This window comes from Heterodontus francisci, chromosome 14, assembly GCF_036365525.1.
Source record: "Heterodontus francisci isolate sHetFra1 chromosome 14, sHetFra1.hap1, whole genome shotgun sequence".
NCBI lineage: Eukaryota > Metazoa > Chordata > Chondrichthyes > Heterodontiformes > Heterodontidae > Heterodontus > Heterodontus francisci.
In genome coordinates this window covers 64,975,392-64,999,998 of record NC_090384.1, presented here as the reverse complement: position 1 = coordinate 64,999,998, position 24,607 = coordinate 64,975,392, and the positions used below count along the sequence as shown (strand labels likewise).

Here is a 24,607-nt window from a genome sequence, read left to right as displayed (position 1 = left end):
CTCTAGCCAGTGGAAAAGCCTCTGGAAAGGACAGCATTACCCCTGAAATAATCAAGAGTGCCAAGCCTGCTATACTCTCAGCACTCCATGAACTGCTTTGCCCGTGCTGGGATGAGGGAGCAGTACCATAGGACATACACGATGCCAATATCATCACCCTCTATAAAAACAAGGGTGACCACGGTGATTACAACAACTAACGTGGAATCTCCCTGCTCAGCATAGTGGGGAAAGCCTTCGCTCGAGTAGTTTTAAACAGACTCCGGAAGCTGGCTGAGCGTGTCTACCCTGAGGCACAGTGCAGCTTTCAAGCAGAGAGATCCACCATTGACATGCTGTTCTCCCTTTGCCAGCTACAGAAAAAATACTGCAAACAACAAGTGACCCTCTACGTTGCTTTCATAGCTCTCACTAAAGCCTTTGACCTCGTCAGCAGACGTGGTCTCTTCAGACTACTAGCAAAGATCAGATGTCCACCAAAGCTACTAAGTATCATCACCTCATTCCATGACAATATGAAAGGCACAATTCAGCATAGCGGTGCCTCATCAGACCCCTTTCCGATCCTGAGTGGCGTGAAACAGGGCTGTGTTCTCGCACCTACACTGTTTGGGATCTTCTTCTCACTGCTGCTCTCACATGCGTTCAAGTCTTCAGAAGAAGGAATTTTCCTCCACACAACATCAGGTGGCAGATTTTACAGCCTCCAGTTCTTTTAAGGCATGATGGTACTGCCTTGTCTATTTGCTGCTTTTTCCTGCAGTCTGTATTTTAAAGATTTTTAAAAGGAGACCACTATGGCTGCCCCACCATGTGACTTCTCACAGTTCCTTTTCCAAATATGGTGGGGGTCTAGGTTGATTCGCCCCGTCCTGGTTTATTAGAGAGCAAAGACAATCACCTTCTTTGTTTCAGGAGAAACCCATTCAATTCACGAATATCTCTTGATGGTTTCAGGCTGGGCATTGATGACACTTCTTAGTCTGGAAGATATTCTTTTGTCCTTTTGAGACAGTGGGTCAGCTCTTGAAAATACAGGTCAGGTCAGCTGACCTTCGGCCAACTTTGCAGCCATGTCCACTTTTAATGTCCGTTGTGGTTCATTTAAAACAAAAGGAAAATTTAGTTCCATAAGATGCTATGCTGAATATAGTCCATGTTTAAAGTTATGAATAGGACGCGCCTGTCCTGGGCATGACAATGTATTGAGCCAGACTGACCAGGAAGTTCTGAATCTCTTGTTTGTAAGTTTATAAATCTCACCCTTACTGTCAGTGTGGCATTGAGGTACCACAACTGTTGTCAGTGTTCTTAAAGTGGGGAGGGAACAATATCAACTCCTGAATGTTATCTAGTCTTCTGTTATAACTTCTGTTATAAAGTGTATGTGTGAGTGTGTGCACATCTGCTTTGGTTCTGTTATTAAAGTACCCTGACTTGAAAATAAAATACCAGCCTCACTTTCCAGGTTCAAACATCAAGAATAGACATTTGCTGATGTCTGTGGAAGTAACAGCCACATAAGTTAATACCCAAAATGAGAATTGTTCCATTTTTCAGGTTTAATACTTATCAATCACAAAAAATTACCGAAAAGAAAAATATTTTAGTTCTGTTTTATATTTCTTAGTGACTGTATCACTGCAAGGGGAACCAGAGAATTGTGAGGATGCTTAAAATGTTAGAGCTTTGATTACTCAGCCTGTTGTCTGAAGTCTCACCAGCTCTTTTCATGTGGCATTTCCTTTAAAGATCAGTCCTTAATGCTTAAACAAGCAACCCCAGAGCAGAATACAGATTTCGAAACAAGAATAAAAATAGAAAATATCAGAAATACACAGAAGGTCGGCAGCATCTGACCCGCTGTGTATTTTCAGCATTTTCTATTTTTATTCCAGAATTCCAGTAAAATTTATTTTATGCTTATAACTCTATAATTAGAAACAAGGATCTATTTGGAGAGGTCTATACACAGTGGAATATATAAGACCTTTGATCAAATGAACTTTGGCTGCTGGAGTGAACAAAATGCCCCAGTGAAGTGAATGAAATCCCTTTTCATTGCTCAAAATGACAAGGCTAGAGGGAGATGAAAGTCTCAAAGCAGCAATTATTTACATGATGGAAAAAACAGAAAATCAGCATGTTCAATGTTTTTAGATAAAGTTGTTAAATTTGATACAACAGAAGGAGGGACAACTGGAGTTTTTCAATAATTATATTCTGAAAATTCTCAGTGATAGAGTGATTTTTCTTGTGATCACAAGTTGGTGTTGAAGAAATTGAATGAATGATTTGAACCATGCAAGTTAGAGGGTTTCATGTCCAGTCTCTAGTCTGCCCTGTATTGTTGATGTAAGTCGTGTTATCATCTCTTTATTGCCTGGGCCTAGAAAGGGGGGAAAAAAACAGCCTGTAGGTTTGCCCATGATTACAATCTAATCACCCACTGATATACAATATGGATGTTGGGTGAGAACAGCATTGGCTGTACTGTCACGCCTTCAATGGCCAAATAGTATAGACTCACACATGAATAATAGTCATAAACTGAAGTATCAGAGGGCTGCCAATCTCTGGGATACTGCAGTCAAGCATGAATTAGCATGGAGTAGGGACACGAAGAAGGGTGTGTGGCAGGTGAGTTAGTAAAGAAGCAACAAATGAAAAAAATACACCACTTCTAGCATAAGTCAAAACTGGGGTGAAACAGTTACCCGAGGTAGGTCCAGTTAGCAAGGGTTCAAGTCAGCATCAGTAATTTGTTTGTATTCTCAGAGACATCAGAGATCAGGCTGTTGTCAATTTCATGGTCCCTCTGACCTCCAACATGCAGTATTAAACTTGGAGTTTGCAAGTTCTCCCTGTGTCTGCGTGGGTTTCCTCCGGGTGCTCCGGTTTCCTCCCACGTGCCAAAGACTTGCAGGTTGATAGGTTAATTGGCCATTATAAATTGCCCCTAGTATAGGTAGGTGGTAGGGAAATATAGGGACAGGTGGGGATGTGGTAGGAATATGGAATTAGTGTAGGATTAGTATAAATGGGTGGTTGATGGTCAGCACAGACTCGGTGGGCCGAAGGGCCTGTTTCAGTGCTGTATCTCTAAACTAAACTAAACTAAACTAAACATTAACTAGAGTATTATTCACAACATCAATAAATAAGATGAACGGGAGAGATAAAGTTGGAGGGGGATTTCTTTTTTTACTATCAGTGCTTCATAATCGGATTGGGTTTTTCCTGTAGATCACACTTTTTCTGTATTCTTCTTGTAAATGCTTTTGGGTTTTAGCTTTCCCTGAATGTACACACACACACACATATACCAAGACTAAAGTCTCGAAACGATAAAAATTTCTTACTACTTTTATATATTTCCATGATCCCCATTTGTTATTAATGGTTATATTGGTAACTTTATGTTTACTCTTAAATTGCTTCTCTGCTTCCTATTCCTTTCCAGTTACAGTATTCGGTGATGGGTTTGTGTGTATTCCTCCTCTGTTGTTTCTCCTCTGATGTTATTGTTCTCCGCTGTATTTTTTTATTTTTTGGCTTTTGGTGATTCTCACCCTCATTCCACTTTCACTCCAGCATTGGTGCCCAATAATGTGGTTCTTATTTCATGCCTTTTATCTGCTTGATCACTGCCAACTAATGTGTCTGCCTTTTTAAACTCTTTTGTGGGTGAAACTGGCAAAGCAGTATTTATTGTCCATACTTAGTTGCACTGTGGAAGGGACTGGAGTCACATATCCATCAGACCAGCTAGGAGTGCCAAGTCCCTTTCCTGAAGGACTCAATTGGGTTTTAAATGACAGCTTTCATGGTCATTTTTACTAGTTCTAGCCTATAAATTAATTCAATGTTTTAACTTGGCATGTTAGGATTTGAACGCACAAATTCTGGGTTGCTAGTCAAGTAGCACATCCACTAGACGACTTACTGTACCTAGGCTGTCATTTTCACTTGCTCCTCCTGTTGCACACAAGATCAGTGATGAAATGTGATTAAATTGTTCTATTCCTATTTTTAGGATGACACAGGTTATATAATGTAGAGGACGTTAGTATAGCTCCTTCTCTTAATAGTGCCCATTAACTCATGGTGTGAGTGCAGTTGCCAGCAAACATTTGTCCAGGTGGATCTGGGAGGAGAGGGACATAAGGGAGATAATCTGGAGAGAATAAGAGGGAGGCAGATAATGAAGTGGTAAAGTGCAGCTATTATGGATTGGCCAGAGCAGCAAGCAAGAAGATTGGGTTCAAAGTGATATGGAATGGGATTGGCAGGAGAAGGACAGGGAACACTTGACTACAGGATTGCAATTATATTTTTAATTCTCATTCACATTCTCATTGCAATCAGATTTCATATTCTATGCTGTTCGCTTGGTAAGATAATTGATCAATTGCATTGTTGCTCTGAAATGGATCTCTTTTTCAATGAATAATGCAGATTATGGGGGATATGACAGAAGTGTTTAAAATTATGAAGGAATGGGACAAGCTGGATAGAATCCAGTAGTTGAGGGGCCATAGATGCAAGATTAAATGTAAGAGATTTAGAACAGAAGGGAGGAGAAATTTCTTTACAGAGTTGTGAAGCAATAGAATGATGCAGAATGCCAACATTCAAGATTAGATTTTTTTTATTTGTTTCATGGAATGTGGGCATCGCTAGCAAGGCCAGCATTTGTTGCCCATCCATAATTGCCCCTTGAAAAGGTGGTGGTGAGCTGCCTTCTTGAACTGCTGCAGTCCATCAAATGCGAGTATGGCCACAGTGCTGTTAGGCAGGGAGTTCCAGGATTTTGATCCGCTGACAGTGAAGGAACGGTAATATATTTCCAAGTCAGGATGATGTGTGGCTTGGAGGGGAACTTGCCAGTGTTGGTGTTCCCATGTGTCTACTGCCCTTGTCCTTCTAGGTGGTAGAGGTCACGGGTTTGGAAGGTGCTGTCAAAGGAAGCGTGGTGAGTTTCTGCAGTGCATCTTGTATATGGCACATACTGCTGCCACTGTGCATCGGTGGTAAAGGAACTGAATGTTTTATGTGGTTGATGGAATGCCGATCAAGCGGGCTGCTTTGTCCTGGATGGCGTGAGCTTTCTGAGTGTTGTTGGAGCCACACTTAATCAGGCAAGTGGAGAGTATTCCATCACACTCCTAACTTATGCCTTGTAGATGGTGGACAGGCTTTGGGGAGTCAGGAGGTGGGTTACTTTCCACAGAATTTCCAGTCTCTGACCTGTTCTTTTAGCCACAGTATTTATGTGACTGGTCCAGTTCAGTTTCTGGTCAATGGTAATCCCCAGGATGTTGATAGTGGAGGATTCAGCGATGGTTATGCCATTGAATGTATAGAGGAGATGGTTAGATTCTCTCTTGTTGGAGATTGTCATTGCCTGGCACTTGTGTGGCACAAATGTGACTTGCCAAAAATCAGCCCAAGCCTGAATATTGTCCAGCTCTTGCTGCATATGAACGTGGACTGCTTCAGTATCAGAGGAGCCGCAAATGGTGCTGAACATCATAAAATCATCAGCGAACATCCCCACTTCTGACCTGATGATGGAGGAAAGGTCATTGATGAAGCAGCTGAAGATGGTTGGGCCTCAGACACTACACTGAGGAACTCCTGCAGCAATGTCCTGGGGCTAAGATGATTGGCCTCCAACAACCACAACCATTTTCCTTTGTTTCAAGGTATGACTCCAGCCAGTGGAGAGCTTTCCCCCAATTCCCACTGACTTCAATTTGGCTACTGCTCCTTAGTTCCACATTCAGTCAAATGCTGCCTTAATATCAAGAGCAATCACTCTCACCTCACCTCTTGAGTCCAGCTCTTTTGTCCATGTTTGGACCAAGGCTGTAATGAGGTCAAGAGCCAAGTCTCCCTCGCGGACCCAAACTGAGCATCAGTGAGCAGGTTGTTGCTGTTAAATGGTGCTTGATAGCACTGTCGACAGCACCTTCCATCATTCTGCTAATGATTGAGAGTAGACTGATGGAGCAGTAATTGGCCAGAATGGATTTGTTCTGCTTTTTGTGGATAGGACATACCTGGGCAATTTTCCACATTGTTGGGTAGGTGTTAGAGGTACAGCTGTTTTGGAACAGCTTGGCTAGGGGCACAGCTAGTTCTGCATCACAGGTCTTCTGTAATACAGCCAGGATGTTGTCAGGGCCCATAGCCTTTGTGGTATCCAGTGCCTTCAGGATTTCTTGATATCATGTGAAATGAATTGAATTGGCTGACGACTGGTATATGTTACTGGGGACCTCAGGAGGAGGATGAGATGGATCATCTACTGGGCACTTCTGGCTGAAGATGGTCACAAATGCTTCAGCCTTGTCTTTTGCACTGATGTGCTGGGCTCCTCCATCATTGAGCATGGGGATATTTGTGGATCATCCTCCTCCTGTTAGCTTAATTGTCTACCACCATTCATGACTGGATGTGGCATGACTGCAGAGCTTTGATCTGATCCGTTGGTTGTGGAATTGCTTAGCCCTGGCTTTTGCATGCTGCTTTGACCGATTGGATAGATGGATGAAGGAAAAGGGGTTGAAGGGAAATGTGATTTAACGATATGCTTGTATGAAGGGTAAATGCTGACATGGACTAATTGGAAAGAATAGCCTATTTCTATGTGATATATAATCACAAATTCATTCCTTCCCCTAATTTTAATTCCTGTATTCTGCACTTGGAGTCAAATTGATTCTACGTATATTTATTTTGTCTGTCTGTCTAGCCGTTAGAATTGAAATATTAGGACTCAGTACTGGGTCCCCTGCTTTTTGTGGTATATATTAACGATTTGGACATAAATGTAAGGGGCATGATCAAGAAGTTTGCTGACGCCACAAAGATAGATAGTGGGGTAGATAGCGAGGAGGATAGCTGTAGGCTGCAGGAAGATATTGATGGTCTGGTCAGATGGGCAGAAAAGTGGCAAATGGAATTCAACCTGGAGAAGTGTGAGGTGATGCATTTGGGGAGGTCAAACAAGGCAAAGGAATACGCGATTAATGGGAAAGTACTGAGAAGTGTAGAGGAAGTGAGGGACCTTGGAGTGAATGTCCACGGATCCCTGAAGGTGGCAGGACAGGTCGATAAGGTGGTTAAGAAGGCATATGGAATCTTTTCCTTTATTAGCCGAGGTATAGAATATAAGAGCAGGGAGACCATGCTGGAACTGTATAACTCATTGGTTAGACCACAATTTGAGTACTGTGTGCAGTTCTGGTCACCTCATTACAGAAAGGATGTAATTGCACTAGAGAGGGTACAGAGGACATTTACGAGGATGTGTCCAGGACTGGAAAAATGCAGCTATGAGGAAAGATTGGATAGGCTGGGGTTGTTCTCCTTGGAAAAGAGAAGGCTGAGGGGAGCTCTGATTGAAATGTACAAACATTTTGAGGGGCCTGGATAGAGTGGAGGTGAAGTGTCTATTCACCTTAGCAGAGGGGGCATAGATTTGAAATGACTGGTAGAAAAATTAGAGGGGAGATGAGGAAACATTTTTTCACCCAGAGGGTGGTGGGGGTCTGGAACTCACAACCTGAAAGGGTAGTTGAGGCATAAACCCTGAACTAATTCAAAAGGAGTCTGGATATGCACCTCAAGTGCCGTAATCTGCAGGGCTACAGACCAAATGCTGGAAAGTGGGATTAGAATAGTCCAAAGGACTGTCACTGACCTCATCTCCTCTGGAGATCTTCCCTCTACAGCTTCCAACCTCATAGTCCCGCAACCCCGGACAGCCCGCTTCTACCTCCTTCCCAAAATCCACAAACAGGACTGTCCCGGCAGACCCATTGTGTCAGCCTGCTCCTGCCCAACTGAACTTATTTCTTCCTATCTAGACTCTCTCTTTTCTCCGCTGGTCCAGTCTCTTCCCACCTACATCCGTGACTCTTCTGACGCCCTACGTCATTTTGACAATTTCCAGTTTCCTGGTCCCAACCGCCTCCTCTTCACTATGGACGTCCAATCGCTCTACACCTCCATCCCCCACCAGGATGGTTTGAGGGCTCTCCGCTTCTTCCTGGAACAGAGGCCCAACCAGTCCCCATCCACCAACACCCTCCTCCGCCTGGCTGAACTTGTTCTCACATTGAACAACTTCTCCTTCAACTCCATGCATTTCCTTCAAGTAAAAGGTGTCGCTATGGGTACCCGCATGGGTCCTAGTTATGCCTGTCTTTTTGTGGGATATGTCGAGCATTCTTTGTTCCAGTCCTACTCAGGCCCCCTCCCCCAACTCTTTTTCCGGTACATTGATGACTGTATCGGTGCCGTTTCCTGCTCCCGCCCTGAACTAGAAAACTTTATCAACTTTGCTTCCAATTTCCACCCTTCTCTCACCTTTACATGGTCCATCTCTGACACTTCCCTTCCCTTCCTCGACTTCTCTGTCTCCATCTCTGGGGATAGGTTGTCTACCAATATCCATTATAAGCCCACTGACTCCCACAGCTACCTCGACTACACTTCTTCACACCCTACCTCCTGTAAGGACTCCATTCCATTCTCCCAGTTTCTCCGTCTCCGACGCATCTGCTCTGATGATGCTACCTTCCATGACGGTGCTTCTGATATGACCTCCTTTTTCCTCAACCGAGGATTTCCCCCCACTGTGGTTGACAGGGCCCTCAACCGTGTCCGACCCATTCCCCGCACCTCTACCCTCACCCCTTCCCCTCCCTCCCAGAACCGTGACAGGGTTCCCCTTGTCCTCACTTTTCATCCCACCAGCCTCCATATCCAAAGGATCATCCTCCGCCATTTTCGCCACCTCCAGCGTGATGCCACTACCAGTCGCATCTTCCCCTCCCTTCCCCTGTCAGCATTCCGAAGGGATCGTTCCCTCCGCGACACCCTGGTCCACTCCTCCATTACCCCCACCACCTCGTCCCCGTCCCAGGGCACCTTCCCTTGCAATCGCAGGAGGTGTAATACCTGCCCCTTTACCTCCTCTCTCCTCACTATCCCAGGCCCCAAACACTCCTTTCAGGTGAAGCAGCGATTTACTTGTACTTCTTTCAATGTAGTATACTGTATTCGCTGCTCACAGTGTGGTCTCCTCTACATTGGGGAGACCAAGCGCAGACTGGGTGACCGCTTTGCGGAACATCTCCGCTCAGTCCGCAAGCAGGACCCTGAGCTTCCGGTTGCTTGCCATTTCAACACTCCCCCCTGCTCTCATGCTCACATCTCTGTCCTGGGATTGCTGCAGTGTTCCAGTGAACATCAACGCAAGCTCGAGGAACAGCATCTCATCTACCGATTAGGCACATTACAGCCTGCCGGTCTGAACATTGAGTTCAATAATTTCAGAGCATGACAGCCCCCCACTTTACTTTCATTTTTAGTTATTTTTTCTTCCCTTTTTTTTTGGCATTCCTTTTTACATTTTTTACAATCTTTTTTTGTATTTATTTCAGTTCATCTTAGTTTGTTCAGTTTGCTCACCCACTGTTTTTTTCAGGTTGTTTTTCTTCAGGTTTGCACTTGCTGATGTTCAATATTCAGTATATTCACACCTAATCTGTACTAATGCTTTGTCTTTCAACACACCATTAACATATTGTTTGCCTTTGCTCCATGACCTTTTGGTCAGCTATGTGGCCTGGTCCAATCTGCACCTTCTCCTTTGTTATCTCTTGCCCAACCCCCACCTCACTTGTTTATAATCTGTGACTTTTCTAATATTTGTCAGTTCCGAAGAAGGGTCACTGACCCGAAACGTTAACTCTGCTTCTCTTTCCACAGATGCTGCCAGACCTGCTGAGTGAATCCAGCATTTCTTGTTTTTGTTTCAGATTTCCAGCATCCGCAGTATTTTGCTTTTATATTAGAATAGGTGGATCGTTTTTCAGCCATCACAGACACAATTGGCCAAGTGGCCTCTTTCTGTGCCTTAAACTTTCTGTGATTCTATTATTAACGATGGCAAGTCTAACAATGGCGAAACGAATAAATTTGTACACTTTTAATAAATCACCAATATCTAAAGAGTTAAATATAAATAGTTCTTATAAGAACTTTGTCTTTTCAGTAATACTTCCTGATGCACAGATTGGTGGATGATGAGTAATGCACATTACATCATTAAAACTGCATTATCGAATCCGTTTTTGGTAGCAGTATTCAACGCGCGAGAAAAAAAGTAACAAAAATCAGTATTTAAGGATTTTTATTTAATGAAGGAAAATGCTGTAGTTTCCCGTCAACCAAAGATGGACGAAAAAAATCGAAAACCTGAGACTTGCTCTTAGGTTGCACGCTCACAAAACGGTTGCCTCCCCCCCATCTGCAGTACAATTATGTCACGATTGATAGGCTGCTGGCGTGTGAAAAAAATCAATTCTGCCAACTTTTAATCAGCTGGAAAATTAAATGGATCAAAAATTGCATTATAGTTTTGTTTGTGTTTTGCAGATGGGGGAGGAATACTGATTTGAATAATAACGCTCCTGAGTTGAGGGAGAGGAGGGGGTGTGAAGAGTGGAGAGGTACATTCTCGTTGCTGCCTTGGTGAGGCGGGGACTAGTTGCCCCTTTTAGGGGCGATTGCCTCTCGCGCTGTGCATGGCGTGGCCCAGCATGCAGTGCAGCGCCATGCTAACGGCTCCAGCTCGAGCTGTGATGGAAGCGCTGCGCGTCAACGCCAGCCCAGGCTGAGGGGCGGTGTGCGCCGGGGCGACAGAGAGCTCGAGCCGGGGCCCGAGCGGGGATCCAGAGGCCGAGGCCGTCGCCCGCTGTCAACCGTGCACCATGACGGCCAACAGCACCACCGCCGGCTGCCGCTTTGCCGATTACTTCGTCATCTCTGGTCTGGATATCGAGACCGGCTTGGAACCGGACGAGCTCTCGGGTGAGCGTCTCTCTCTCCCTCGTTTTTATATGTTTTTCACAATCTCTCTCTAACCAAGTCGCCCCTGTGATTGGAGCCGGGGGAAAGCGCAAACTTCAAACCTCCCAACTCCTGGCACATTTGAATACATGGCCACCAGCCCTTCAGGAAAACGAGCGAATAGAAGTAAAGATTTGAATGGTTCAGTCGCTCTTTCGGTCCAGATAAAGGCAGCGTTATTGCCGTGTACTGTTGCAGGAAGTGATAATGTAGAGCTGCCTTTTGACAGTTCGCAATCCTGCAAATGGAGTTCGCTTTGTCCACTCTTTATTTTACAGCATCACTCTTGGTTTGATATTTTGAGCCCTGTAATAGTTAGGCAAGTTTTTATTAGTGCGAATATTTATTAGCGAGCAACTCCATTTATAGAAGTACTGTTGTTGGTAACTTATATTTAAGTATATAGTCATATAGCTAGTGATACAACAGTAGACAAAGGCGCAGTCTTGAACTAAAGTACAGCACCATATATATAAATTGTATTAATTTCCAACATGTTAATGTTTGCATGTGATATTACATAGACATGAACACCATCTTTGTGTGGTTATGTTTCTTTTTTGACGATATTAAATAGGTCATATACTAACATTTCTAAATGATTCACAGGGTTTTTGCTGACGGTATTTTAAACTATGACCTAGTTTAATATATTTTGAAAGCGTTTCGGTGTATTGAAGTCTAGCTTTTGGAAGTATAATTAATCATGCTCCCGCTGTACTGCATTTTGATATATGAAAAAGGTACAACAAATAGTAACTATATAATTTTATGATCAATATTTTGTGGGTGGAATTAAACACCCTTCTGATTTTAATAATTGTTACAATTATGTGGTTCTTTACCAGACTTTAAAGTTTATCAAGTACACCAAATTTTCTCGACTCCTTAGTTTTGCAGATATATATTTCAAAGCGTGTCTTATAAATCCACGTACTGTTGCATCCATCCTACGTCCAGTCCGTCATCATAGAATGGTAACAGCACAGAAGGAGGCCATTTAGCTCATTTCTCTTTTTGTGATACCACTTTGCCTTCAATCAGTTAGTTAAGCTAAAATGTTTAAATTTCTGGCACTACTTGTTTATAAATAAGTATTACAACAACCTGCTATTTTGTGAATAAACTCAAACTTTTTGTTGTGAAAAATGCGACTGCAGGTTTGAGGGGTTAAGTGCTGCAATTTGATCAGAAAGTATCTGTGTTGTATACTGCATTGTGTGAATGTGGTAGTGCATCCAATTTATGTAATGTTTTGAAAATGAATATTTTAGAAATCTAGTGAAGTAGTAGCACAGTTCTTGTGCATATGTATGATGTTTAGTATGATAAAGTTGTTTGGCATTCTGAATGTAATGCACCAGTATAATCTTGACAGTTTTGTAAACAATAGAGATCCATAGAAAGGGGTGGGGGTGGGCTTGAATCGTCTGCATTCAGATTGTCTTTGGGGTCCTTCCACATCAGCTCCTCTCAAGCGAGGCTCTAAAAAGATGATGTCATTGTAACTGAAACTCTCTACAGGAAGATAGCAACTGCTACATGTTTCTCTAGGGATGCTGCAGGGCCAATCGTAGTACAGGCTTTGGTATTCAGCGAATGTGGTTGTGGGGGATTCACCGAGAATATTGCTGGAATATCAGTCTCCAAAAAAAATAATATTTTCTTAGTGAATGCATGCATCTGCTCTTGATTTAAACTGGTTTGAATGAAATGCTTTAAAATGTGCACCAGTATTATTTTTCTGTGTACCGCTATTACCAGTTTATCTTGTTATGCATGGTGATTGCAAATTAAATATACACCGTATAACCAAGCCTCTATTTTCAATCAAAATATTCTGGTAAAAAATCAATGAACAGATGTGTTTACAAGCTTAGGTTTCCTTTTTCAGAATATTAATGAATTTCCAAAGGGCATTCTTTTATAACTTGCTTTCAAAGAATAATTCTAGTTATTTGGAAACAAATATCAACCATAGCTCTACACTGTTACTTTTAATGTGCGTCTTGTGTTTAGGATAAATGTAAACAGTTGCAGAACTCATGGACACTGGCATCAGTACAGTGACAGGAAGGAACTGTACAGTTGGGACAGGTTCCACCTGAACAGGGCTGACACGGGTCTGAGCAGAAAGAATAAATAGAACAATCAGAAGGACTTTAAACTACTAAATGTGGCAGAAGGACTCGGATGGAAAAGATAGTATAAATAATTGTTTTAAAATAAGCAAAAGGAAAGAGAGTAGAGTAGTCAGAAATTGTGCTTTATGCACTACAGGTAAAAGGAAAACTAAAAGATGTAAAGTAATTAAACCAGGAGAGAGAAATAAGAAATGTGTCAGTAAAACATTAGAGTAGAAAGAGGGGTTAGTGGTGTGTAGCCCAAATAAGTGTCCTTTATACAGATGCACTGAGTATAGGAAACAAATTGAATGAATTGTAGGTGCAAATTCAACTTTGAGGGTATGATGTAACCATTACTGAGGCATGCCTGCAAGATGTTCAGGACTGGAAGCTAAATATGCTAGGTTAGAAGGTCTAAGGGAAAAATAGGGAAAATGGTAGGAGAAGTAACTTTAGTGATGAAGGATGAAATCACTTCACTGATAAGAGGATATTTAAAAGGTGAGCAGGCTGTGGAGACTTTATGGGTAGAATTAAGGAATAGAAAAGGATTTAAGACCTGTACTGGGAGTTATGCATAGCCCCTCTGAGAGCAGCTATGAAGTCATAGATTGTATAAATACACTTAATGGACAAGGATATAGTAAAAGAAAAATGGTTTCAATAGGGGATTTTAACTTTCATATAGATTGGGATAAGCAGACTAGCGCATCTTGGAAAAGTAGTGCATTTCTTGAGTGTGTTCAGGATAGGTTTCTGCAACAATAGGTTGAATTTTACCAGCCCCTTGACGCCGCGGATTGCGGTGCAGGGGCCGGTAAAATTCTGTGGGGAGAGACCCGCCTTGACCCCCAACGTTGAGAAGGGCCCGCCGCATATTACCAATGGCGGGGGAGACCTCGGTGCGGCACCCCGCTGCTCGCCGACAGCACCCCAATTACTATATTTAAAATGGTGCTTACCTCTCCTGATTATGCTGCCCGCCACCTCTCATTGCACACTTCCACATTTTACGTTGAACGGGTGGCCGTCACTTGCCATCCTGTTCACGAACAGAAAACCAGATGGGACAGCAGAGGCAGAAGTTTTCGCCAGCGAACATAAGTCCAGATAATCAGGGGTCTCACTCTGCATACTGTAAGGGAGGAGGGAGGGGAGGATTACAGGGGTCTCGCTCTGCATACTGGGAGGGAGGAGGGGGGATAGTCAGGGTCTTAGCTCTGCATTCTTAAAGGGGGGGCCGTCTGGGATTACTGGAGGGAAAGCTCTGCTGGCAAGAAGGGAGGTACTGTGTACCCTCCCTCCGTAAACCGTGTAGGCTCTGCATTTGTTTGTGTTTGTGAAGGAGCAATGGTACTATAGTCACCCTGTATGTGGGGAGGGTGCCAGAAAGGATTGGAGCGTTAAGGTTATATGAATGGTGAGGACAGTCGATGCAGTTGGTAGGATCTCTGTGGTCATACTGTGCCACTGAGTGTGGCCAAGATGGGCAATGCCATGCTATGACACATAGTTGATTCGTGAAAACACCTGATGTACCCATCAGCACCAATCCCTGCCCTGTTAGGAACCTTCGAATAAATGAAGAGTTCGACTTTATTTATCACATGGAAACGGGTATGGTTTATCCTCCATTGCGGCACAGTGGCACAGTGGTTAGCACTGCAGCCTCACAGCTCCAGAGACCCGGGTTCGATTCCGGGTACTGCCTGTGTGGAGTTTGCAAGTTCTCCCTGTGTCTGCGTGGGTTTTCTCCGGGTGCTCCGGTTTCCTCCCACAAACCAAAAGACTTGCAGGTTGATAGGTAAATTGGCCATTATAAATTGTCACTCGTATAGGTAGGTGGTAGGGAAATATAGGGACAGGTGGGGATGTTTGGTAGGAATATGGGATTAGTGTAGGATGAGTATAAATGGGTGGTTGATGTTCGGCACAGACTCGGTGGGCCGAAGGGCCTGTTTCAGTGCTGTATCTCTAATCTAATCTAAATCTAATTGTGTGGTCCTCTACTCCTGAGGATCCGTTTGCGCCAGAGCCAAAATCAACAGGCAGGTGGGGTCCACGTAGAGGCCCCCAGTCGTGAGCAGCAGCCCCCAAGGGGAGCTTTCCATTATGGTCGCCATGCATCTACATGCCCCACTTGACATGCCATCGGATGTCAGAGCAGCAGTGTCAGAGGAGATTGCGCATGTAGAGAGGATGGTGACCCGTCTCTGTGCCCTGCTCAAAGATGACCTGCAGCCCATGGGCTTCAGTGGACATCCCATGCCTGTGGTCCTCATGGTAGCAGTGGTTCTCAAGCTTGATGCCTGTGCAGCTTTTCAGGGGCCCACCGGAGACCTTTGTGGGGGCCACACAGTCAGCAGTGCACCACTGCATCAGGGAGGTCACCGATTCCCTGCATCGGAGGGTCAGTGAGTATGTCCGCTTCAGGATGGACTCTCACAGCCAGGCCCAGAGGGCCACCGGTTTTGGCACCATTGCCCGAGAACCATAGGTTTTAATGTTCATAGACTGCAGCCATGTGGCCATCACGCCTCCCGCCAGGCTACTACCTGCAAATGTCACCATTTAAGGAATCCTCTCAATCTAGGTGAAGCTGGTACGTGATCACCAGAGATGCTTCATACAAATCTGTGACCTCTTCTCAGGCAGCTGCCATGACACCTGGGTCCTGCGTCAGTCCCAGCTGCCACCACTATTCACTGAACTGGCTCAGATGGAGGAGTGGCTTCTTGGAGACAAGGGCTATCCCTTGCAGACATAGCTCCTGACACCAGTGAAAGACCTCATCACTGCTGCAGAGGAGATATACAACGCCAGCCACTGAGCTACAAGAGCCACCATTGAGCAGGCGATCGGCATGCTGAAAGAGCGCTTCTAATGCCTGGATGGATAGGGTGATGCCCTGTACTAATGGCCGAAAAGGCCAGCTCCTTTCTTTGCTGCTGTCGGTACTCCGCACAACTACGCACCCAATAGGGGGCAGGCCTGGCATGATGAGAGACGTCAACAGGATTCCTCCTCGGACTATGAGGGTGCTGAGGACCTACAGCAGGAAAGGTGCATGGGAGGGCAGATGGCACCCAGGCTTTGCATGCAGGGCCAGCAGTGAGCTAGGGAAGTGCGGCAGTGGCTTATCAGAGAAAGGCTCCCCGCTCCATAGCAACTGTCTTGAGCTCTGCAAGCCACACATCTCCCTCGCTCGCCTGCTGTGCGGCAGTCCACATCTGCAGCATCCCTGTGTAAATCATTAGAGGCAGCAGCTGACTAAGCCAATGTCCGTGTCATTGCATCCGTGGAGACGCTAATGAGTAATGGTGGTATGGCAATGATATTGCATATGTTGGCTCTCCTGAAGGGCCAATGGTGCAAAGGGTCGTGATATAGGTACTACAAGCGGGCATACATCATTCACACAGAGAAAAGGCCACACATGTTGATGAGGGACCTTTAGAGAAAGACGTATTTACGTTGCTGTGATACCCGTGCGTTCCCATTTGTGTCAGTGTGTTCCCTGTAAACGCTTGCAAGTGCCCCTTCTTGGTGCAGCCTCTGCGCTAGCAACCTGACTGGAGGAAGGCTGCTGATCTGATTGCCCTTTGGCTGTGGATGACTTTGCCACTCGGACCCTGTGCGCATTTGTTCATGGGATGTGGGTGTTGCTGGCCAGACTAGCATTTATTGTCCATCCCTAATTATCCTTGAGAATGTGGTGGTGAGTTGCCTTCTTGAACTGTTGGAGATCTAGGTGGTTTAGGTACACTTACAGTGCTGTTAGGATGGGAGTTCCAGGTTTTTGATCCAGCGACAGTGAAGGGATGACAATATAGTTCCAATTCAGGATGGTGTGTGACTTGGGGAACTTGCAGATGGTGGCGTTCCCATGTGCCTGCTTCTCTTGTTCTTCTCGGTGGTAGAGGTCGCAGGTTTGTAAAGTGCTGTTGAATGAGCCAAGGTAAGTTGTTGCAGTGCATCTTGTAGACGGTACATACTGCTGCCACTGTGTGCTGGTGATGCAGGGAGTGAATATTTAAGGTGGTGGATGGGTACCAATCAAATGAGTTGCTTTGTCCTGGATGATGTCATGCTTGTGTGTTGTTGGAGCAGCACTACTTCAGGCAAGTGGGGAATACTCCATTACACTCCTGACCTTGGTTTGCCTTGTAGATGGTGAACAGGCTTTGGGGAGACAGGCCGTGAGTTACTCACTGCAAAATTTCCAGCCTCTGACCTGCTCTTGTAGTCACAGTATTTATGTGGCTGGTCTAGTTAAGTTTCTGGTGATCCCCAGGATGTTGATGGTGGGGGATTTTGTGTGTGTATATATTTCATTTATAGAAAATTGAGATCTCCATAGTGTTTGGAAGGGAGAAATACGAAACAGCTATTAAGATTCTAGATTTAGATAAGGCAGAATTCAATGCATTGAAAGAGACTGTCCACAGTAAACTAAACAACACTCTTAATGGGTAACAGGACCACTTTATACCGCTAAAGGGCTAGAGCTCTACTTGCCGGAAAAGACAGCCATGGACAAGAAAAGAGGTAAGAGACAATATAAAACTAAAAGAAAAAGAGTACAAAAATGCAAAAAATAGCACAGATCCTGGCAAATGGGAATGGAAAGAACAGTAAAGCGTGACAAAATAGATAGTAAGAGCTACACAAAGGGAGTAAGAAAAGAAACTTGCAAAGGATTGCAAAATGAACACATTTTTACAATTATATTAGCAAAAAGAGGGTGGTAAGGAGCGATATCAGCTCCTTGAAAACTGATAATGGTGATATTGTAAATGAAAATATGGAAATAGCAAATATGTTGAATAATTACTTTGTGCCAGTATTTACAGCTGAGAAAGAGGATAGCATGCCAGACATTTCAAAGAAACTAATATTGAAATAGGGACTGGTACTCACCAGAATGAATGTAAGCAGAATAACAGTGATGAAGAAAATAATGGTCCTAAAGAGTGACCAATCCTCATAACAGATGGTTTCCATCCTACGGTTTTAAAGGAAGTTGGTGTGAATATAGCAGATGCCCTAACTATAATCTTCTAAAAATCTCTTGAGTAGGGAACTGTTCCTTTTAGATTGAAAAATTGCACATTTCACTGCTATTTAAGAAAGGTCAGAGAGAGAAACCAGGGAATTATAAACCAGTTAACCTAACATCTGTTGTTGGGAAATTACTGGAGTCTATAATTAAGGATAGAGTGACTGAACACCTTGAACATTTTCAGCTGATCAGAAAAAACTAGCATGGATTTGTAAAGGTTAGGTCATGCTTGAGGAACTTGATTGAATTTTTTGAAGAAGCGACTGAAATAGTGGACAGGGAAATGTCTATGGATTTTAATTCTATGGACTTCCAGAAGGCATTTGATAAAGTCCCTTATTAGAGACTGTTAGCTAAATTTGAAACAAATGGAATTGAAGGCAAATTATTTACCTGGTTAGGAGATTATTTGAGTGGTAGGAGACAGAAAGTAGGGATAATGGACAGGTGCTCTAAATAGCAGGATGTGACTAATAGTTTCCCGTAAAGATCTGTGTTGGGGCCTCAACTATTCATCGTATTTATTAATGACTTAGATAATTGGGATAGAAAGCCACATATCCAAGATTGTCAATGACTCAAAGATAGGTGGCATTGTAAGCAGTGTTGATGAAAGTATGAAATTACAAAGAGATATTAATAGATAAAGAGAATGGGCAAAATTGTGACAAATGAATTTCAATATAGGTAAATGTTTTCGACCTCAAAAGGATTGAACAGAGTACTTTCTAAATGGTGAAAAGCTAGTAACAGTGGCAGTCCAAATAGACTTAAGGGTCCATAGATCATTAAAATGTAATGGACAGGTACAGAAAATGATCGATAAGGCTAATAGGATGCTGGCTTTTATATCTACTGGACCTGAATACAAGATGGTGGAAGTCATGCTACAGCTGTATAAAGCTCTGTTTAGACCACACCTGGAGTACTGTGAGCAATTCTGGCCACCTCATCTTAGGAAGGATATATTGACATTGAAGAGAGTGCAGCATAGATTTATCAGATCTCTGGATTCCAAAGATTAAATTACATAAACAAGGATTATATTCCCTGGAATTTAGAAGGTTAACAGGTGATTTGATCAAAGTTTTCGAGATATTAAGGGGGATAGATAGAGGGAAACTATTTCCGCTGAAAGGTGTGCATAGTCTAAATATTAGAACCAATGAAGTTAGGAAACACTTCTACATGCAAAGGATGGTAGAAGTTCGGAGCTCTCTTCCACAAACAGCAATTGAACAATAGGTCAATTGTTAATTTTTAATTCAGTGATAAATTTTTGTTATCCAAAGGTATTCAGGTATATGGGGCAAGGGCAGGTATATGGAGTTAGGTCACAGATCAGCCATGATCTCATTGGCTACAGAACAGGCTCGAGGGGTTAAATGGCCAATTCCTTTTCCTGTGTTCCTCGAACTCCTCCCACAACATTGGCAAGTCTGCCATTTCAGTGTACAGCAGTACAGGGGTACAAGAAAAGGCTGAAGCATTTTCAGCCATCTTCAGTCAGAAGTGCCAAGTGGATGATCCATCTCAGCCTCCTCCTGAGGTCTCCAGCATCACAGATGCCAGTTTTCAGTCAATTCGATTCACTCCACGTGATGTCCAGAAATGGCTGAAGGCACTGGATACTGCAAAGGCTATGGGTCCTGACAACATCCCGGCTGTAGTACTGAAGACTTGTGCTGCAGATCTAGCTACGCCCCTACCTAAGCTGTTCCAGCTCAGCTACTACACTGCCATCTACCCAACAATGTGGAAAATTGCCCAGATATGTCCTATCCACAAAAAGCAGGACAAATCTAATCTGGTCAATTACCGCTCCATCAGTCGACTCTCGATCATCAGCAGAATGATGGAAGGTGTTGTTGACAGTGCCATCAAGCGGCATTTGCACAGCCACAACCTGCTTACTGATGCTCAGTTTGGGTTCCACCAGGGCCACTCGGCTCCTGACCTCATTACAGCCTTGGTCCCTGGCCAAATTGAAGTCAGTGGGAATTGGGGGCAAATTCTTCACTGATTGGAGTTCTACCCAACACAAAGATGGTTGTGGTTGTTGGGGGCCTATCATCGTAGCTCCAAGATGTTGCAGGAGTTCCTCATGGTAATGTCCTAGACCCAACCATCTTCAGCTGCTTCATATAAATGACCTTTCCTCCATCATGAGGTCAGAATGGGGATGTTCGTTGATAATTGTATAATGTTCAGCACCATTCGCGACTTCTCAGATACTGAAGCAGTCCGTGTCCATATGCAGCAAGACCTAGAAAATATTCAGGCTTGGGCTAACTTTTGGCAAGTGCCAGGCAATGACAATCTCCAACAAGAGAAAATCTAACCATCTCCTCTTGACATTCAATGGCATAACCATTGCTGAATCCCCGACTGTTAACATCCTGGGGATTACCATTGACCAGAAACTGAACTGGAACAGCCACATAAATACTGTGGCTACAAGAGCAAGTCAAAGACTAAGAATTCTGCAGCGTATAACCCACCTCCTGACTGGTTGTTGGAGGCCTATCATAATAGCCTGTCCACCACTTGCAAGGCCGAATACTCCCCACTTGTCTGGATGAGTGCAACTGCACTCGGGAAGCTTGACACCATCCAGGACAAAGCAGCCCTGCTGATCGGCACTCCGCCCATCACCTTCAACACTCACTTCCTCCACTGCCGATGTACAGTGGCAGCAGTGTATATCATATACAAGATGCACTGCAGCAACTCACCAATTCTCTTTCAACAGCACCTACCAAACCCTCACCCTCTTCCACCTAGAAGGACAAGGGCAGCAGACGTGTGGGAACACCACCATCTCAATTTCCCTTCCAAGCCATATACCATCCTGATTTGGTAATATTTCTCAGTTCCCTCACTGTCGCTGGATCAAAATCCTGGAACTCCCTCCCTAATAGAACTGTGGGGGTACCCGCACCAGATGGACTGTGACGTTTCAAGAAGGCAGCTCACCACCACCTTCTCAAGGGCAATTTGGGATGGGCAACAAATGGTTGGTCTTGCCAATGATGCCCACATCCCATGAAATGAATTTTAAAAAAAGCTGGCATATTATTCAAAGTATCAGCATAGCTTAGTCAGTAGATTGTGGATTCAAATCCCATTCTAGGAACTGAGGCCCCATCTGCCCCCTCAGGTTGACTGTAGTCCCAAGGCACGATTTCGAAGAACAGGGGTGTTCTCCCTGGTGTTCTGGCCGATATTTATCCTTTAATGAACACCACTATCTTGCTTTCGCACTGCTGTTTGTGAGACCTTGCTATGTGCAAACTGATGCTGCATTTGTAAAACGCTTTTATAACAATCTCCAAGCCAAGTCACTGAGAAATCTAGTATTTTTATTCACTTTTTATATGGAGCTTACACATTCTCCGCATAAGAACACACCTTGCTTACCTAAGTCCAGAGAGCTTGGATGCGGATTGGCAGAGACTTATGTGCCCAAAAATGTGCATAAAGGAAAGGCTCAAGATTAATCAGGTGAAATTGCAGCTTATGGTACATACAATTCGTAAGCTTGCTTGTCTAGCTAAGACTATCCTATTCGTTATGACATTAGCTTGCAGAGTTATTTGAAGGTGAGTGTAAAGGTTACCTCCTCTTCTTTTGAGGATCCTTAATTTCTTCTGTCATGGTCCTGTAGTTTTTTTTTGGAATATGCGGTTTGCCTTTAAGGTTTGCAGAGGATCAGTATTGCTTTAAGAACCGGCAAGCCTTAGGAGTTAAAGGAATGTGCATTTTCGTTGCCTTAGAAACATCCATTTGGAGACTGCGATTCAAAGGGTGCATTCTTGTTACTTTAGATATGGTCACTGGGAGTGAGTTTCATGCGATACATTTGTTACAATTCCGTTTTGAACTGGCTGTTAGTGGAAGACAGTTTGTTCTAACAGACAGAAGGCACAGACAGCTGTGATGAGCATACCTGAAAAAGAGCTCTCAACCATTTAAACTGAAGGACAAGAATTTTTAGTCTATTTAATTACTATATCAAAATTCTAAAATATCAAGCCAAAACAGAGAGATCTCTGGTAATTTAAATTGAAGAAAGGGAAGTTAGACTGTGACCATCTTTTATCCCTCAAAAACTCTAAAGTTGAATTGATTCCGTTGAAAATGTTTGCAAGTCATTAATTGTTGAAATTCGCTGGAGAAGGAAAGCATCACCGACTGCTGAGGTTAGACTATGGACTGTTCGACTGTGGAACAACCTTTTTTCCCCGCGTCAGACGACTGTGAGGAAACAACATTCTGTGAGGACTTCAAGCAACATTGGACTGTAAATTTGCAAGGGCTCTAATTTTTTTCTATTTTAAATGTTTATATCTTCATAGTATTTAAGAATTTAGTTCTTCGAATTAAAGAGTTAATTTGTTGATTGAAAGGTTTGGTTAGCCTCATTCGGGTGTTAATAGGTGCTACAATTTGGTTGGGTTTTTCTTTAATTTGGAAAGTTTTAAATGATATTTTAGTCGATCTGTGGAGCGACAGGATTGAATTAACAGTGCATTGGTCCCACCACAATCCAAATCGTATATTTTGATTGGGGGCTTTGATAGGAGGGGTCGGTCGTAACAATAGTAAAACGTCCCGAGGCGCCTCTGAGGAGTCAAAACAAAATTTGACACCGAGCTATACAAGGAGTTATTAGGACAGATGCTAAAAGCTTGGTTAAAAAGTTAGGTTTTAAGGAGCGTCTTAAAGGAGGAGAGTGAGGTAAAGAGGTGGAGAGATTTAGGGAGGGAATTCCAGAGTTTAGGGCCTTGACAGCTGAAGGCATAGCCATCAATGGTAGACCAGTTAAAATCAGGGATGCTCAAGAGTGCAGATATTGCTGAGGGTTAGATTAGAGATACAGCACTGAAACAGGCCCTTCGGCCCACCGAGTCTGTGCCGAACATCAACCACCCATTTATACTAATCCTACACTAATCCCATATTCCTACCAAACATCCCCACCTGTCCCTATATTTCCCTACCACCTACCTATACTAGTGACAATTTATAATGGCCAATTTACCTATCAACCTGCAAGTCTTTTGGCTTGTGGGAGGAAACCGGAGCACCCGGAGAAAACCCACGCAGACACAGGGAGAACTTGCAAACTCCACACAGGCAGTACCCGGAATCGAACCCGGGTCCCTGGAGCTGTGAGGCTGCGGTGCTAACCACTGCGCCACTGTGCCGCCCCGGTTGTGGGGCTGGAGGAGATTACAGAGATAGGAAGGGGCAAGACCACAGCGAGATACGTAAACAAGGATGAGAATTTAAAAATCCTGGCATTGCTTAACTGGAAGCCAATGTAGAATTGGTGCCAGTTAGGTCACAGGCAGCAGAGTTTTCGATGACCTCAAGCTTATGGAGGATAGAAAGTGGGAGGCTGGCCAGGAGTACGTTGGCATAGTCAAGTCTAGAGTTAATAAAGGCATGGATGACGGTTTCACCAGCAGATGATCTGAGGCAGGGGCAGAGTCAGGTGATGTTACGGAGGTGAAAATACGCAGTCTTAGTGTTGGCATGGATATGTGGTCGGAAGATATGATAAGTAATCGGGTCAGATATGATAACCAGGTTGCAAATAGTCTGGTTCAGCCTCAGACAGTTGTGAGGGAGAGGGATGGAGTTGGTGGCAAAGGAAGAGAGTTTGGAGTGGGGACCGAAGCAAGCAGTCCCATTGTGAGCTAATGGGTAGAAATCAAGAGAGTTGGTGCTGAGGTAGAAGCAGATGTTGTCATCGTACATGTGGAAACTGATGTTTTGTGCTGCAGCATGTGGGTGATGAATAAGAGGAAGCCAAGGATAGATCCTTGGGGGAAACCAGAGATATTGGTGCGGGAGCAGGAAGAGAAGCTGTTGCAATTTATTCTTTGGTTAGGACTGGATAGATGAGAATGGAACCAGGCAGAATCAGTCCCACCCAGCTGGACAACGGTGGAGAGGCGTTGGAAGTTGGTATAGTCAAACATGTCAAAGACTGCAGACAGGTTGCAAAGCTCGAAGTGGGATAGTTTACTGATGTCATTTATGACTTTGATAAGCGCTGGGATAATTTCTAGCCCAAATTAAGACTAGCACAGCAGCGTGGATTCTTTTTTGCCCTTAATGTCAGTTGAGTTAGAAGAAAAGCTCTTTTTAAGTGTTTAAATATTATGCACAATATATTGGTAGTTAATTTTTATATAATTAAAGTCTGCTATTTAATGAACCCGACCTCTTGGGAAATGTTTGCATCTTCATTTACATGACTGAATTTGGATCTATGAAATTTAACAGTTAAGCACTAAGTTATGTAAACGAATAAAATATTACCAACATGGAAAGAAAATAATGTGCATGGAAATTCAAAGACTTCTGAGAGTCCTGATTGACAAATTGAGGTGATCACAAAAATGCTAGGTGGCAGTGAGTAACGCAAATCAGATATAGAAACAGACAATGCTAGAAAGTCACTCAGCAGGTGAGGTGG

At 43.7% G+C, this 24,607-nt stretch overlaps 1 protein-coding gene across 5 annotated transcripts in view; it reads left to right on the top strand.

Moving 5' to 3' along the window:
• Positions 1–10,452: 10,452 nt before the first annotated feature.
• LOC137377085 (DENN domain-containing protein 5A) overlaps positions 10,453–24,607 on the top strand; it is a 384,360-nt gene continuing 370,205 nt past the window's right edge. For 2 of the 5 annotated variants that reach the window (XM_068046370.1, XM_068046368.1), the window contains exon 1: positions 10,453–10,890. In XM_068046370.1, coding sequence (XP_067902471.1) covers positions 10,791–10,890 — 100 coding nt within the window. In that variant the 5' untranslated portion in view covers positions 10,453–10,790. The remainder of the gene's footprint in view (positions 10,891–24,607) is intronic. The other 3 variants (XM_068046369.1, XM_068046366.1, XM_068046367.1) reach the window with 3 other exon arrangements.